The following is a 17,610-nucleotide window of genomic DNA, read 5'->3' as shown; positions in this document are numbered from 1 at the left end:
AATCACCAAAACCCTAATGAGAAAACAATAAGGGACACAAAACACCTCACAAAAAAGGGAAATAACTAAAATACACAGGCAAAGTTCAACTTCCATAGTCATCAGACAAATAAAAATTAAAACAACAAACCAACACTGTTCACATCATCAAATCTCAAAAATGCTTTTTTCCTTTAATATGATACACATTGTTCATAAAGATTTGGTAAAATGTACACTTCCAATCAGCTGATGGAAGAGCTAACTAATAAAACCCTCTGTAAAGCAATTTGGCAATATCTGTTCCAAAAACAAGCTTTTAAATAATATCCTTTGACTCAGGAATTCTACTTCTGGAGATTTACCCTAAAGACAAAATCCTGAAAATTGAAAAAGCACCGTGCGCCAAACAGTTACTACAATCAAATTTCTACTACTAAAAAATTCATATTTCTAATACTGAAAAATTATATACCCTGATATAGTCGTTCCTCAATATCCATGGGGCATTGCTTCTAGGACCCCTGTGGATAACAAACTACATAGATATTCAAGTCCCTTATATAAAATGGTGTAGTATTTGCATATGACCTACTCACACATCCTCCCATACACTTTAAATCATCTGGATTATTTATCATACCTAATACAATGTAAATGCTATGTAAACAAAGTTGCTGGTGCAGGGCAAATTCAAGATTTGCTTTCTGGAATTTTCTGGAATTTTTTTCCTGAGAAATGCAATAGAAAACTGAAAGTATTTGTATTTAATTTCTGATTACCTTAACTGAATTTTTTTGGTAGATTTGCCTCTATCAACAAATTTGTTTATGTGAATATTAAACTTATTCAAAGTTCTCTAGAGTGTATGGGAAAGCCAGAGGCAACACATAAATTTTGTGCAATTCATCCAAGCGGATAACTATATAAATATAATGAAGAATTGAATTTTTCTATGGATTTTTATAAGGACAAAAGACATTTTTAAAAATTGCTTATACTAAGCTTGAAGTAAAGGATATTCTAGTTTACCAATATATTAATGGAAATTGAGCATCTAGACTTTATTGATAAGATAATGAAAATAGTGCTCAGGAAAATCATTCTCATCTATTACCCATGTGCATGAATGAACTGCTTACTATATTTATATAGATGCTATAGCAATCAAGACAGTGTGAGTCTGAGGAACTACAAATGATTCAGGGTAGCTGAAATATGAGAGAAAAGCAAGTGATTCCAGAGGTCAGGCTGAAAAAATTGAGAAGAACTGTGAAAGCAAAAGGACGGTAGCCATTAAGAAATTTTAAGCACAGTAGTACCAATCCAGTTTACATTTTAGAAATATCATGCCCAGAGGCAGTGTAAAAAAAAAGGTTTGGAGAGAAGTACCAATGAAGACTGAAAAGAAATATTCAAGAGATAATGTAACAGTAGAATCCAGAGTTGGATGAAAGTTAAGCATGTTGTCAGGGTTTCTAGTTTGGATTAAAGGTAAAAAGTGGAATTTTTCACTGAAATAGGAAATATATAAGGAGGAACAGATTTGAGGTTTAAGATAAATTCAGTTTGGAACATTCTATGAGACACATAAGTGAAGGTCCATTTTGCTCTTGGTGTTGGAGCTCAGGGGCAAAAAAAAGCGACTGGACCCTAAAATAGCATTTTATGAATAAATAGCATATAGTGATAACTAAATCCACTAGGAATAAAATTACCCAAGGAGAGACAAGGACTAAAGTAATGAAAGCCTGGGAAACTCCAATTAAAAATCTGGCGCAAAAAAAAAAAATCTGGGATGGGTAGCAGAAATGAAGTCACAAGAGGAGCCAGAGAAAGGGTGCCAGAGAGACAGAAAAAGAACCATCACATGTAACTGAGTGAGGATTGAAAAAGATAAATGAAAAGTGTCCACTGGATTTTGCAAAAATGATGTTCCTAATGACCTCTGCCAAAGTGTTTACAATGGCATCATGGAGCCAGATTCAGTGAAGAGGTATAAATATTAACTTGTAAATTTAAAAGGGATGGAAAAGCATATAGATTGGAAACAAACAAAACTCTCTCTACCTGTAGATGACATGATTATCTAGATAAGAAATCCCAAGAAATCTACTAAAAAAACCTCCTGTAATTAACAAATGAAACAAAGTTGCAGAACACAAGATCAATACACAAAAATCAATTGCATAACAATGAATAACTGGAAACCAAAATCAAAACCACAATAACATTTATAAATGCTCCAAAGAAAATAAAATATTTAGGTATAAATCTAATAAAACATATATAGGATCTACATGCTGGAAAAACATAATGCTGATGAAAGAAATCAAAGAAAATCTAAATAATTGGAGAGACACACTGTGCTCATGGATTGGAAGACAATATGGTAAAGATGTCAATTCTCCCCAAACTGACCTATACGTTTAAGGCAATTTCTGGCAAATCCTAGCAAGGTTTTTCTAAACAAGCTTATTCTAAAATTTACCTGGAAAGAAGACTATTTCAAATAGCCAGAAACAATTTTGAAGAAGAATAAAGTAGGAGGATGCACTCTTCCCAATGCTAACTAAGCCTTACTATATAGCTACAGTAATCAAGACAGTGTGATATTGACACAAGGATAGATATATTAATCAAAGGGACAGAATAGGGAACCTAGAAACAGACTCACATAAACATGCCCAACTGATTTTTGACAAAATGCAAAAGCAATTCAATGGAGGAGGTGCAATCTTTTCAAGAAATGGTACTGAAACAAGTGAACATCCACAGGCAAAAAGATGAATTTCAAACTAAACCTCATATCTTATATTAAAATTAACTCAAAATGGATCACAGATTTAAATGTAAAACTATAAAACTTTTAGGAAAAAACACATAAGAACTTTATGATCTTTGGCTAGGCAAAGAATTCTTAGATCTGACACTGAAACCACAATGCATAAAAGGAAAAATTAATAAACTGGACCTAATCAAAACAGAAACCTTTCACTCTGTAAAAGGCCTTGGTAAGAGCATGAAAAGACAAATTACAAATTGAAGCTATTTGTGAACCACATATCTGACAGACAGATCTTATGTCTAGAATATATAAAGTACTCTCAAAATCAGAAAATGAGCATAAGACAAGAACAGATATTTCACTAATACATGTGGCAAATAAGCATATGAAAAGGTGTTCAACATCATTATCCATATGGAAAATGCCAATTAAAACCACAATGAGACATCACTACATATTTATCAGAATGGCTAAAATTAAAAATAGTGACAATACCAAATGCTAGTGATGATACAAAAAAAACTGGATCCCTCATACACTGCTCATAGGAATGAATAGTGGGTATAGCCACTCTGGAAATTAGTTTAGCAATCATTTTTAAAAATAAAAATGAAATTACCATAGGACCCAACAATAGCATCCTTGGGCATTTATCCAAGAAAAATAAAAACTTATGTAGGCATAGAAATCTGTACATAAATGTTCACAGTAGCTTTATTTGTAATACCAAAACCTAGAAACTACCAAAAGGTTGGTCAATGGGTGAATGGTTAAACAATCCATGGTATAAATAGATCCATACAGGGCTTCCCTGGTGGCGCAGTGGTTGAGAGTCCGCCTACTGATGCAGGTGATGCGGGTTTGTGCCCCTGTCCAGGAGGATCCCACATGCCATGGAGCGGCTGGGCCCATGAGCCGTGGCCACTGAGCCTGCACATCTGGAGCCTGTGCTCCACGACAGGAGAGGCCACAGCAGTGAGAGGCCCGCGTATCACAAAAAAGTATATATATATATCCATACAGTAGAATACTACTCAGTAATGAAAAGGAACAAACCACTGATACACATACCAACTTGGCTGAACTTCGAGGGATTTATATTAAGTGAAAAAATCTGTGCTCAAAATATTACATACTGTATGATTCCATTTATATTTGTTATTTTTGAAATAAAATTATATAAAATGAGGACAGGTTAGTGGTTGCCAGGGATCAGGAGGTAGGGAAAGTGATAGTACAGTTAAAAGGAGTAGCACAAGGAAGCCTTGTTATGGTGATATACTTTTATATCTCGATCATGGTGGCGGTGGTTTCACAAAACTACGCATGATGAAACACAAAAACAAAACGAAAAGGCAGCCAAACAACTGTATTTGCAAACAATATATCCGATAAAGGGTTAATACCCAAAACATACAAAGAATTTATGTAACGCAATATCAAAAACAACAAACCCAATTAAAAAAATAGGCAGAGGACCTGAACAGACATTTTTCCAAAGAAGATATAAAGATTGCCAACAGACACATGAAGGAATGTTCAACATCATTAATCATCAGGGGAATGAAATTATCAAAACCACAATGAGATATCACCTCACACCTGTCAGAACGGCTATTATCAAAAAGACAACAAATAACATGAGTTGGTAAGGATGTGGAGAAAAGGGAACCCTCATGTGCAGTTGCTGGGAATGTTAGTTGGTACAGCCACCATGGAAAATAAGGAAGTTCCTCAAAAAATTAAACTACCATATGATCCAGGAATCCCACTTTTCCAAAGAAAACAAAACACTAATTTGAAAGGATATATGCACCACTATGTTCATTGCAGCATTATTTACAACCAAAATATGGAAGCAACCTAAGTGTCCATCAATAAATGAATGGAGAAAATGTAGTATATACACACATACACAAAATGAAATAGTACTCAGCCATAAAAAAGAATGAAATCCTGCCACATGCAACACCATGGATGGACCTAGAGGGCATTATGCTAAATGAATAAATCAGAGAAACAAATACCATATGGTTTCACTTATATGTGGAATTCAAAAACAAAACAAATTAACAAATATAACAAAATTGAAACAGACGCATAGATACAGAGAACAAGCAGGTGACTGCCAGAGGGGAAGGGTGTGGGAGAAAGAATGAAGGTGAGGCAGATTAAGAGGTACAAATTTCCAGTAATAAAATAAATAAATCAAGGGGATATAATGTACAGCCTAGGGAACATAGGCAGTAATACTGTAACAATTTGTATGGTGACAGTAACTAGACTCACCCTGTGATCATTCTGTAATATACAAAAATATAGAATCACTATGTTGCCCACCTGAAAGTAATATAATAAGTTAATTATACTTCAATTAAAAATAATTAAATTTTAAAAAGAAAAATACATATGAAAGTAAATATAAATCTCACTGGTAAAGGTAAATATACAGTAAATGCAGTAGATTAATTACTTATAAAGCTATGATGTGTGAAGGTTAAAAGACAAAAGCAGTAAAAAGAACTATAACTACAATAATTAGTTGAGGGATACACAAGATAAAAAGATGTAAAATGTGACATCAAAAACATAACACATTGTGGAGGATAAAAATGTAGAGCTTTAGAATGCATTCAAACACATGTTGTTATCAACTTAAAATAGGCTGTTATAAACATATGCTGTTATATATAAGCATCATGGTAACCACAAAGCAAAAACCTACAGCAGATATGCAAAAGATAAAGGAAGGATTCTAAGCTTACCACTAAGACAGTCATCAAATCACAAATGAAGAGAGAAAGAAGAAAGGAACTACAAAACAGCCAGAAAACAGTTAACAAAATGGCATTAAGTACCTACCTATCAATAAATACTTCAAATGTAAATGGACTACATTCTCCAATCACAAGAAATAGAGTGGTGAAAGGATAAAAAACAAGACCTAACTATATGTTGCCTACCAGAGACTCACTTCAGATACAAGAACACAGACTGAAAGTGAAAGGATGGAAAAAGATATTCCATTCAAATAGAAACATTTAAAAGAAAGCTGGGGTAGCTATACTTATATCAGACAAAATAGACTTTGAAAGAAAGATGGTAGTAAGAAAAAAAGAAGGGCATTACATAATGATAAAGGGGTCAATCCAACAAGAGGATGTAACATTTGTAAATATTTATGCACCCAATATAAAAGGATTCCCTAGGGGAAGTAAAGACACTACTCATAATTTATAGGGAACTCTAAGTCTCATTTTTCATAGAAGGAATCTACAGACAGAACCTAAACTATGCTATCTGCTAGTATCATCACCACCATCACTAACCTGTAGTAGTGCAAGTGAGAGAATCAATAATAGTACAATAAATTCCACAACCTAAGTCAGCAATTCTGAGCCCTTACTCAATGTGTGAAAAGGTAGTTGTTTTAGGCCATTTGGGCTGCTATAACAAAACACCACAGACTGGGTAGCTAATAAACAACAGAAATTTATTTCTCATAGTTCTGGAGGCTAGGAAGTCCAAGGTCAAGGTGCCAACCTGGTCTGGCGAGGGCCCTTTGTCTGGTTCACAGCCAGTGCCTTTTCATTGCATCCTCACTTGGCAGAAGGGGTTAGGGATCTCTCTGGAGCCTCTTTTAAAAGGCACTACTGAGCCCATGTGCCACAACTACAGAAGCCCGAGCGCCTAGAGCCCGTGCTCCACTACAAGAGAAGCCACCGCAATGAGAAGACCGCACACCGCAACAAAGAGTAGTCCCCCCTCCACAACTAGCGAAAGCCCGCGTGCAGCAACGAAGACGCAACACAGCCAAAAATAAATAAATAAAATAAATTTATTTAAAAATTTAAAAAACAAATAAAAGGCACTAATCTCATTCATGAGGTCTCCACTCTCATGACAAGCATCTTCCCAAGGCCCCACTTCCTAATACCATCATCTCTGGGGGTTAGGGCTTCAACATATGAATTTTGGAGGGACATACTCAAGCCACAGCAGCAGTCAACCAGATTAATCCAGTCTCAGATAAGAGAATTAAAGCGTTAAGAAAATAAATAAAAGGCCATGTAAATATTGTTAATAGCCTCAGCAAAACTTTCAATAACCAATTTCCACTGCATCAAAACATGCAAGGAAAGAGGACGGCAAGATTGCTCTGTAACTCCGAGCACTAACCAGGATTTAAAAGCACATATTGTGGGCATCCCTGGTGGTGCAGTGGTTGAGGGCCCGCCTGCCGATGCAGGGGACGCAGGTTCGTGCCCCGGTCCGGCAGGATCCGGAGCATGCCGTGGAGCAGCTGGGCCCGTGAGCCATGGCTGCTGGGCCTGCGCGTCCGGGGCCTGTGCTCCGCAATGGGAGAGGCCGTAGCGGTGAGGGGTCCACGTACCAAAAAAAAAAACAAAAAAAGCACATATTGTGCTGGCCAAAGAGTTTGTCCAGTTAATGAATACACTGTTCAATAAAGTTCCGGGTGAAAATGAAAAGTGTTTTTACTTAAAACCAAATGAACTTTTTGGCCAACCCAATACATTAACAAAAAGCTTAGTTTTTTATCTCAAGTTTTGAATGGTACTTACAGTTTTGGTTTAGGTTCAAAAGATTTTTTAAAGTTTGTTTGTTTTTATGAATAACAAGTATCACTTCTATAAAGAGCCTTACAAATGGTTACATTTATTAGGTCAAAAGATTCTGAAAGTTTACTTTCTAGGTGGCACAAAGGCCAGAATAAACTAGTACTTTAAAAATAAATTTACTACTCTCTTTAGGGTGAAGAAGCTTTTTGCAAGACTTATTATTAACACAATGAGCAGAGAAAGCATACACAATCAAAGAATAAAAGAACTATGTAGCAAGTCTTGCCCTAGTTTACAGGTGAGGCCCACAGAGGATAAACAAAAATATGCAAAAGGAGAGGAGCACATAGTTAAATGTAAGTTACTGGTAAGGTTTTCATTCTTCAGCCGTATGCTGGGTCCACAAGTATTTATTAGATTAGCCTAGAGTGGACAAAACTAGCTAAATAAACAAGTCAGACCTGGACCACTAGTGATAATGTGTCATGAATCAAATTCTGTGTCTCAAGTCCAAAAAAGAAAAAGAAAACAGTTCAAATCTACAGGATCTAAAGGTGGGTATGACTGACACAGATATGTCTCTCAGAGTAAATAGCATATTTACTAAGTGAAATATCAATATATTAAACTAATTCAGACTGGACATCAAGGTGATTTTACCTTACCTAACACAACAACTTGGTCACCTGTGCATCAAAAAAAGTCTCTATAATTAAAAATGATCACAAAGACATGTTAAGGAAGTATACTATAACTATTATCAAAAGAGTCACAATCATTATAAATCTCATTTTCTAAGTAGCTTTTGTGGAAATTATATAAATATCTTGCAATGCTTTACAGTGCACTGACGAGTAAAATAAAAATCAACAAATGTTAGAATTTAATTGAACTTTACAAACTACACATGCCTTCTTATCAAGAAATTAAGCAATATTGTTTTTTTATAATGAATTCTGAATAAACCTCAGATTTCTAACTTTTAAATTTCATTTCATTACATTCTCATACAATATTATTTTTAACAGATTCATACCTATAACTCTAAAAGGCCCCTTCATTTAACCTACCATCCACACTAATTTTATTTAGAAAATAAGTCTTTTCTTCATTGTGCGTCTATAATTTGAAATAATATAAATCAAATATGGGCTTACTCAATTTTACTAACACATATATAGTTTTTTAAGTTAATTTCCTATTATACTAATCAAAGCTTAAAATAGGAAAATAAACTATTTTAAAATGTGTTTCATCTATAATGTTTTTACTAAGAAATTAATTCCAATCACTAGCATAAACTCAAGTATAACTCTCCAGGGGTGTACAATGCTGAATAATTTGTCCAAATGTCAACTGCAATTTTCAAAAATCCTTTCTACCTCAAAATTTTAAACATCTGTATAAAATACTTGTTTTGAGAGTGGTTTACATTCATGACACTTGACCTTTTGCTGTACACACCACAAAATTCAAGTCTCAAATACCATATAAGCAGGAAATCTGATCATTCCTGCAGTAGCCATCTGCATGGTCCAATATCAAATATTAGTTCTAGGTTACACTAAGTCATGTGTTACAAATCTTTTTCTGCAGCCTCTATAATTAGTTGTAATTTGCCTCTTTTAAAATGTGTTTCTTATGGGACATCTGGCCTTGAAACTTCCACCTTCCCATTGAAAAAACACTTAGTGTCTGGATTTTTTTTTTTTTCACTTAATATGGAGCACTGCATGGGTGGTATAACCAAGTCCAGACTTCTTAAAAAAAAATTAAATTCCAGGAACAGATGATGATTAAGAACCATTTAAGTATTACCAAATATAAATGTAAAATAAAACTTTGTTGCACATAACTATCTACAGATTCCTAAATCAATCTCCCAGATATTTAAAGTTCCCAAAATAAATTTTAATGAGAGTATAGCATTGGTCTACTCACTTCCAGGAACTACATTAGTTAAGTTAAATTGCATAATAAAGGTTTGGAATTAGAGATTTCACAGAAAGAAAAACAGTTTTGAGCCCAGTAGGTTCATATGACACTCAAAGTATCTACTGTAAATAGGAAATGATTTTAGCAATTTATAAATAACCTTTACTCATTTCACAGAAATTGAAACTTAATAATACTCATCAATTCACTTGATCTAGACAGGCTTCCTTAAAACTGAAAATTAAATACGGGGTAAGGAATAAGTAATAAAAATGAAAGACAGAGATACTACTTTTATACAGGATAAAAGTGGAAGAATTCATCACAATATGCTGCTGCCCAGACCTGTTTGCTTCTTAGATTAGAAAATTTTTGGTAGAAACTCCTTAAAATCACTATTATACCTTAACAAAAACACTGAAAAGAAATGTAACATGGGTCAAAGAAAGAAGTCAGAAAAAAATCAGTTTCTGATGACAAAACCTCAAAGACACAATGAAATTAGGTATGAAGGGAAATTCAATATATTTTCATCTTCTCAAAAAATAACCTGAGAAATTTCTATCTCGTTTAGAAATGTCACTTTGCAAAAATTCAAAAACCTTCACCTAAAAATTGGACACAATCAGGCCCCATTTCTGGCAGATATAGGTAATAAGCAATATGCATAATCCCTATTAAGGCTATGATCAGATTAAGTAAAATGAGTATGAAAATAACCATTAGGATATATTTTATCCAAATTTAAGAAAACCCTTTTGCCTAACAAACGTAAGGTAGATAGCTAGTGGGAAGCAGCCGCATGGCACAGGGATATCGGCTTGGTGCTTTGTGACCGCCTGGAGGGGTGGGATAGGGAGGGTGGGAGGGAGGGAGACGCAAGAGGGAAGAGATATGGGAACATATGTATAACTGATTCACTTTGTTATAAAGCAGAAACTAACACACCATTGTAAAGCAATTATACCCCAAAAAAGATGTTTAAAAAAAAAAAGAAAACCCTTTTGCAATTAATTATGTTACTTTAATAGGTATGTAAAAAAAAAATTAAGCGTACGAGCTAAGATTTGTTTATGTAAAACCTGACACATCCCAAAATTTAAAAAAATATCAAATAACTATTAAAATTGGTTAACATAAACAACTAGGTTTAATAATTCCTTACCTGTATCCCATCTTTAAGTTTCAAAATACATTCCATTGTATTGATGGTAATTACCACTGGTTCTGAACCCAGTTTTGTCCACGGTACATGGATCCTCAGTTCGTGAATATGTCCACTTAAAAAAGTGAATGGTAATTTCAATTCCTTAAAATACAAAATATTAAAGAAAATTTAGTAAGTGCTTAATATTCTTTTCATTCTAATATCCAAAATACTTTCTGAAAAGAAAAATAAAATTTCCAACACAAAAATATTCTGGAAATTACTTTTCATCAAAAAAGAGCATCGAGATACGTTCGGTACATTACTCCTTTCTGCCCGTGGACGCCGCCAAGCAAGCATCGTTGACGTCTCCCTCCTCCACTGCCGTCACGTCTAAGTCAGAGTCTCCCAAAGAACCCGAACAGCTGAGGCAGCTCTTCATCGGAGGTTTGAGCTTTGAAACAACCAATGAGTGTCTGAGGAGCCATTTTAAGCAATGGGGAACGCTCACAGATTGTGTGGTAATGAGGGATCCAAACACCAAGCACTCCAGAGGCTTCCGGTTTGTCACATATGCCACTGTGTAGAAGGTGGATGCAGCCATAAATACAAGGCCACATAAGGGATGGAAGAGTTGGGGAACCAAAGAGGGCCGTCTCAAGAGAAGATTCTCAAAGACCTGGTGCCCACTTAACTGTGAAAAAGATTTTTGTTGGTGGCCTTAAAGAAGACACTGAAGAACATCACCTAAGAGATTGTTTCGAACAGTATGGGAAAACTGAAGTGATTGAAATCATGACTGACCGAGGCAGTGGCAAAAAGGGAGGCTTTGCTTTCAGTTTAACCTTTGATGACCATGACTCCGTAGACAAGACTGTCATTCAGAAACACCACACTGTGAATGGCCACAACTGTGAAGTAAGGAAAGCCCTATCTCAGCAAGAGATGGCTAGTGCCTCATCCAGCCAAAGAGGTCGAAGTGGTTCTGGAAACTTTGGTGGTGGTCGTGGAGGGGGTTTTGATGGGAATGACAGCTTTGGTCATGGAGGAAACTTCAGTGGTCGAGGTGGCTTTGGTGGCAGCGGCAGTGGTGGTGGATATGGTGGCAGTGGGGATGGCAGTAATGGATTTGGTAATGATGGAAGCAATTTTGGAGGTAGTGGAAGCTACAATGATTTTGTCAATTACAACAACCAATCTTCAAATTTTGGACCCATGAAAGGAGGAAACTTTGGAAGCAGAAGTTCTGGCCCCTGTGGTGGTGGAAGCCAATACTTTGCCGAACCACGAAACCAAGGTGGCTATGGAGGTTCCAGCAGCAGCAGTAGCTATGGCAGTGGCAGAAGGTTTTAATTACTGCCAGGAAACAAAGCTTAGCAGGAGAGGAGAGCCAGAGAAGTGACAGGGAAGCTACAGGTTACAATAGATTTGTGAACTCAGCCAAGCACAGTGGTGGCAGGGCCTAGGTGCTACAAAGAACACGTTTTAGACAATACTCATGTGTACGGGCAAAAAAACTCAAGGACTGTAATTGTGACTAACTGTATAACAGGTTATTTTAGTTTCTGTTCTGTGGAAAGTATAAAGCATTCCAACAAAGGGTTTTAATGTAGATTTTTTTTTTTTGCACCCATGCTGTTGATTGCATGATCATGACACTGAATAAATGTCTTTAAAAAAAAAAAGGCAGCATCAATGGACTTCCCTGGTGGCACAGTGGTTGAGAATCCACCTGCCAATGCAGGGGACACAAGTTCAATCCCTGATCCGGGAAGATCCCACATGCCTCAGAGCAACTAAGCCCATACACCACAACTACTGAGCCTGTGCTCTAGAGCCCACGAGCCACAACTACTGAAGCCCGCGCACCTAGAGCCTGTGCTCTGCAATAAGAGAAGCCACTGCAATGAGAAGCCCGCGCACAGCAACAAAGAGTAGTCCCCCACTCTCGCAGCTGGAGAAAGCCCACGCACAGCAGCAAAGACCCAGCACAGCCAAAAATAAATAAATAAATTTATTTTTTTAAAAAAGCAGCATCAAATAACTTGTTAAACTATAGTTAATGATAAACTACAAAAACTTATTGTGCAAGTTACATTTAATAGGCTACTTAACCTGTGTAGGCCTCTATTTCTTATTTTGCTAAATGGAAATAATAACAGAATATGATTGTAAGGCAAGTTTAAAGAGAATGGAATTAAAGATAGGAGAATGACCTGACAAAATAAAAACGGACCAACTTAGAAAAAAAATTTATTGAGCTTTACCTAATTAAAGATTGTACCTGGATACTATTTGGTCATAAATTCTAAGTGTTTTCTGACTGGTTTCCATTATTATTAAAAAGGTTAGATGTATGCTAACGCATGTATATGGAATCTAAAAAAACGGTACTGATGAACCTAGTGGCAGGGCAGAAATAAAGATACAGACGTAGAGAATGGACTTGAGGATACAGCAGGGGAAGGGGAAGCTGGGACAAAGTGAAAGTAGCATTGACATATACACACTACCAAATGTAAAATGGATGGCTAGTGGGAAGCGGCTACATAGCACAGGGAGATCAGCTCAATGCTCTGTGATGACCTAGAAGGGTGGGATAGAGGGTGGGAGGGAGGCTCAAGAGGGAGGGGATATGGGGATATATGTATACATATAGCTCTGATTCACTCTGTTGTACAGCAGAAACTAACACAACATTGTAAAGCAATTATACTCCAGTAAAGATGAAAAAAAAAAGGCACTTCCTCTCAAAAAAAGAAAAAAAAGTTAGAAATGAAAATGTAAATGTTACCACAATCACTTTATACTAAATTGTTTCACCTTCAGATAAAATGTTACAAACCAACAAAAGAAAAAAACAAATTTGTATTTGGACTATATCTCAATCACATTCTTGTAACTCTATTTGTGAAAGTTAAGATAAATATAAAGCTATTCATTCATCTAAGAATTGTCCACCTACTTGGTTTAGCAACATAGTAGCAATATAGCTAAATATATACAGATAGTACAGCAAAGTGGTTAAGACCAATAACTCTAGAGCCAGCACAAGTGGATTTAATCCTACCTCTGCTACTTACTAGCACAATGACAATAGGCAAGTTGTATTAAAGTATGTGTGTCTCAGTTTCTTTATCTGTAAAACTGGATAATAGTAGTGTGTTTGAGGATTAAATGAATTAATTTATATAAAGCACTTAGGACACTGTCTTCCTCAAAGAGCAATCAATATACAGATGCTAACTATTTATTATTACAAACGTATAAGCCTCCTTTATGTCTTCACAAGTTTTTTTAAAGGGCAGAATACTAAAAATCTATTTCTACTATTCTAATGGAATGTCACAATTTTTAAACAGTTCTCATTATTTCATTAATTTTAAAGATGCAGTACTTTCTCCCAGCATTAATCAATGGAACAGATTATATTTTGATCAGTGTCCATAATGAAGACAATGTTTACTGAGCACTTACTGTGTACCACACACTGCTTTAAGCACTTTACCTGCATGCAAAATTTAATCTTTGTAAGTACCCCAAAAAGTAAATACTATTATACCCACTTTACAGATAAAAAACCTGAGGCATGGAAAGGTCAACTAACTTTCAAAAATGACTCAGCTAGGAGCTCTGTGACTCAAAACCAGAAACTATGATGCCAGAGCCCTTCCTCTTATCAACAACTATACTGCACCTAACTTTCATTATGAGCACTGAATACATTTCCATTGGTTATACATCCATTTGGATAATGTTCCAATGACATCTCCATCTCTACCCTTGACTTGTGTAACAATGATACGTTTGTGAAATCGCTACCAAAACCGCAGTCTATGGGCACAAATTGGCTTTTCTTAGGGAGAAGTTAAAAGACACCTGAACCAAACTCAAGACCTTGGTATCACCAGAATGCTACTAATCATCTGAATAACTAACAAAACACTAACACAAGAGGCAGCATTCTACATTAAAACATGGAATTTTGAACCATATGGCCCATGTTGGAGATCCAACTGAAGTTCAACACTTATTAATTATCTGACTATAAAGCAAGATCATTTCCATTTCCTCATCACAGAGTTGTGGTGATAAACAAATAAGAACACATTTATGCCTTGTAAAAGGCAAAAGAAAATGCTGACTGTTATAATAAATGGATCATCCTGAGGTAACCACAAAGAAATGATTTTCTTTTCATTCCTTTTCCTTCTCAAAATATATTGTACAACTTAAAAATATTCTATTTACTTGTAACTACTCAGAAATACATTGTGAAAAATACATCCCTAAAACCAGAATATCTATGGCTGCACAAAGGATATAGTAATGAAAAATTCAGAGGATTGACTAGCTCTCATAAATATAATTCTAGGTAAGCAATTTAAAAATATTCTCACACAGAAAAAAGGGATACTTGAAAAATGAATATAGCAGGCCACAAAAGCAAAAATAGATGAAAAGGACTACATCAAACTTAAAAACCTCCACAGAGCAAAGAAAACACTCAGCAAAGTAGAAAGGCAACCCACATGAGAGAAACTATTTGTAAACCATATTATCTGATAAGGGGTTAAAATCTAGTATATATAAAGAACTATGACAACTCAACAACAAAAAAACAAATAATCCAATTTTAAAAATAGAGAAACTATTTGTAAACCATATTATCTGATAAGGGGTTAAAATCTAGTATATATAAAGAACTATGACAACTCAACAACAAAAAAACAAATAATCCAATTTTAAAAATAATCCAATTTTAAAAATGACTCGAATAGACATTTCCAAAAAGCATATACAAATGGCCAACAAATAGAGGAAAACATGCTCACCATCATTAATTGTCAGAGAAATGCAAATCAAAACCACAATGATATATCATCTCACACCTGTTATAATGGCACCTATCCCAAAAAAAACCCACAACAGGAAGTGATAAGTGTGGTGAGTATATGAAGAACGTAGAACCCTTGTGCACTGTCGATGAAAATGTAAAATAGTGCAGCCACTACAGAAAACAGTATGGAGATTCTTCAAACAATTAAAAACAGAATTACCATATGATCCAGCAATCTCAGTTCTGAGCACAAACTAAAAAGAACTGAAACCAGGATCCTGAAAACATATTTGTACAACCATATTTTTTGCAGCATTATTCACAATAGTCAAGAGGTGGATACAACCTAATGTCCATTGAAAGATAAATGTATAAAGAAAATGTGGTATATACACATGATGAAATATTATTCAGTCTTTAAAAAGGAAATTCTGTCATATGCTACAACATATAATGAACCTCAAGGACATTGTACTAAATGAAATAAGCCAGTCACATAAAGACAAATATTGTTTGATTCCACTTCTATAATGTACCTAAATTAGTCAAATTCTCAGACACATAAGTAGAACAGCGGTTGCCAGGGGCTGGGGGAAGAGAGAAAAGGGAAGTAGTTTTTCAGTGGGTACAGAATTTAAGTTTTGGAAGATGAAAAGTTCTAGAGATCTGTTGAACAACAATGTATTGGGTTGGCCAAAAAGTGCATTCAGGTTTTTCTGTAATACATTATGGAAAAACCCAAAGAAACTTTTTGGCCACCCCAATATATATAATTAACACAACTATCCACTTAAAAATGGTTAAGATGGTAAATTTTATGCTATATGCTTTTTACCACAAAATAAAAATGAATGTAAGACAGGACTTCAAGAATTCTAAGTTAGAAGGTTGGCAAATCCTCTCCCCAGAAAGCAGTGACAAAACTGGACAAAGTTATTAAAAACAACAGAAATCTCAGGGGCAATAAGGGAAGGCTACCCTGAGGTCACAACAGCAGTTGGTGCAAGAAACTAGACAGAAGACCAGCCAGAAAATTAACAGAGAAATCCAGAGAACAAGACAGCCAAAGATGGCCTTGCTATGACCTCAGTATTCCTGGTAACCTGGAAAGCTATATGTATGTGCCAGGCTGTGCTTACTTAGACGACACGAGACTGGAGAGACCCCTAACAATCTACTCATCCTTGGTTGACCAAGAAGCCTTGTAAACAGAGTAAGTAAAAACATGGATCCGATCTGTAAACTCCTTGAACTTTGAAAGCATTATCTAGTACATGTATATGTCCCATGCCAAAGAGCAGAAGCCTTATTGGTTCAAAAGTTTAAACAACCTCTAGCCAATCACTGGCTGATGACTCAATTATAGTGACCCAGGGGTAATCCCTAGAAAGCCAAGCCTAAAAACAGAAAGAATTGGGGGAGAAAAAAAAAAAAATGAGCACAGTCATCAGAGGCCACACTGCAGAGGAAACAGACACCACAAATTTAGCCCAGGCAAGGCACTAAACAAATACATAAACCAATAGCAACAACAAATATCCCCAGAGAGAAGAAATCAGAATGCAGAGTTGCTAAAGCATATTATCCAAAACACCCAGTTTTCAACTAAAAATTGTGAAACATGAAAAGCATGCAAAGTAGTCAATAGAAACTATCTCTGAGGATGCACAAATGTAGGACTTACTACACAAGGACTTCAAAACATCTATTATAAATGTGTTCAAAGAAATAAAGGAAGCTATATTTAAATAATTAAAGGAATATATGACCACAACGATTCATCAAGTAGAGAATACCAAGAATGAGATAGAAATTATAAAAAAAAAAATAGAAATTTTTGAGTTTAAAAATACAATAAACAAAATTAAAAATTCACTGAAAGAACTCAACATCAGATTTGAGCTGGCAGAAGAATCAGCAAATCCACACCCAGACATATCAAAGCAAAAACTTTGAAAGCCTAGGACAAGAAGAAAATCTTGAAAGCAGAAACAGAAAATCAACTTGTCACATACAAGAAAACTCTTAGTAGATTAAAAGCTAACTTGTCATTACAAACAATAAGGGCAAAAAGGCAGTGAGATGATATATTTAAATAACAAAAGAAAATAACCATCAACCAAAAATCCTATATCCAGCAAAAGTATACTTCAAAAATGAAGGTGAAATAAAGGCATACCGAAATAAAGTCTCAGGTAATTCTTTGTAACAGAATACTAAAAGAAGTTCTTTGGACAGAAAGGAAGCAATACCAGATTGTAACTCAAAGCCACACAAACAGCACTAATAAAAGTATATATGTAGATAATTATTAAAACACAGTATAAATGTTTTCTTCTTT

At 35.3% G+C, this 17,610-nt stretch overlaps 1 protein-coding gene and 1 pseudogene across 17 annotated transcripts in view; one reads left to right on the top strand and one right to left on the bottom strand.

Annotated features, from left to right (window-relative positions):
• Positions 1-17,610, bottom strand: part of VPS13B (vacuolar protein sorting 13 homolog B) — an 802,268-nt gene that overhangs the window by 776,064 nt on the left and 8,594 nt on the right. For all 17 annotated transcript variants that reach the window (XR_004486270.2, XR_007472457.1, XM_049700204.1 and 14 more), the window contains exon 3: positions 10,448-10,591. Coding sequence is in view for 15 of the 17 variants with exons in the window: in XM_049700204.1 (XP_049556161.1) it covers positions 10,448-10,591 (144 nt within the window). In the remaining 2 variants the exon portion in view is untranslated. The remainder of the gene's footprint in view (positions 1-10,447; positions 10,592-17,610) is intronic.
• On the top strand, positions 10,605-12,126 carry LOC105748265 (heterogeneous nuclear ribonucleoprotein A1-like; annotated as a pseudogene).

This window comes from Orcinus orca, chromosome 17 (genome assembly GCF_937001465.1).
Source record: "Orcinus orca chromosome 17, mOrcOrc1.1, whole genome shotgun sequence".
Classification (NCBI taxonomy): domain Eukaryota; kingdom Metazoa; phylum Chordata; class Mammalia; order Artiodactyla; family Delphinidae; genus Orcinus; species Orcinus orca.
The sequence above is the reverse complement of the archived record's forward strand: the minus strand, read 5'-3'. Positions and strand labels throughout refer to the sequence as shown.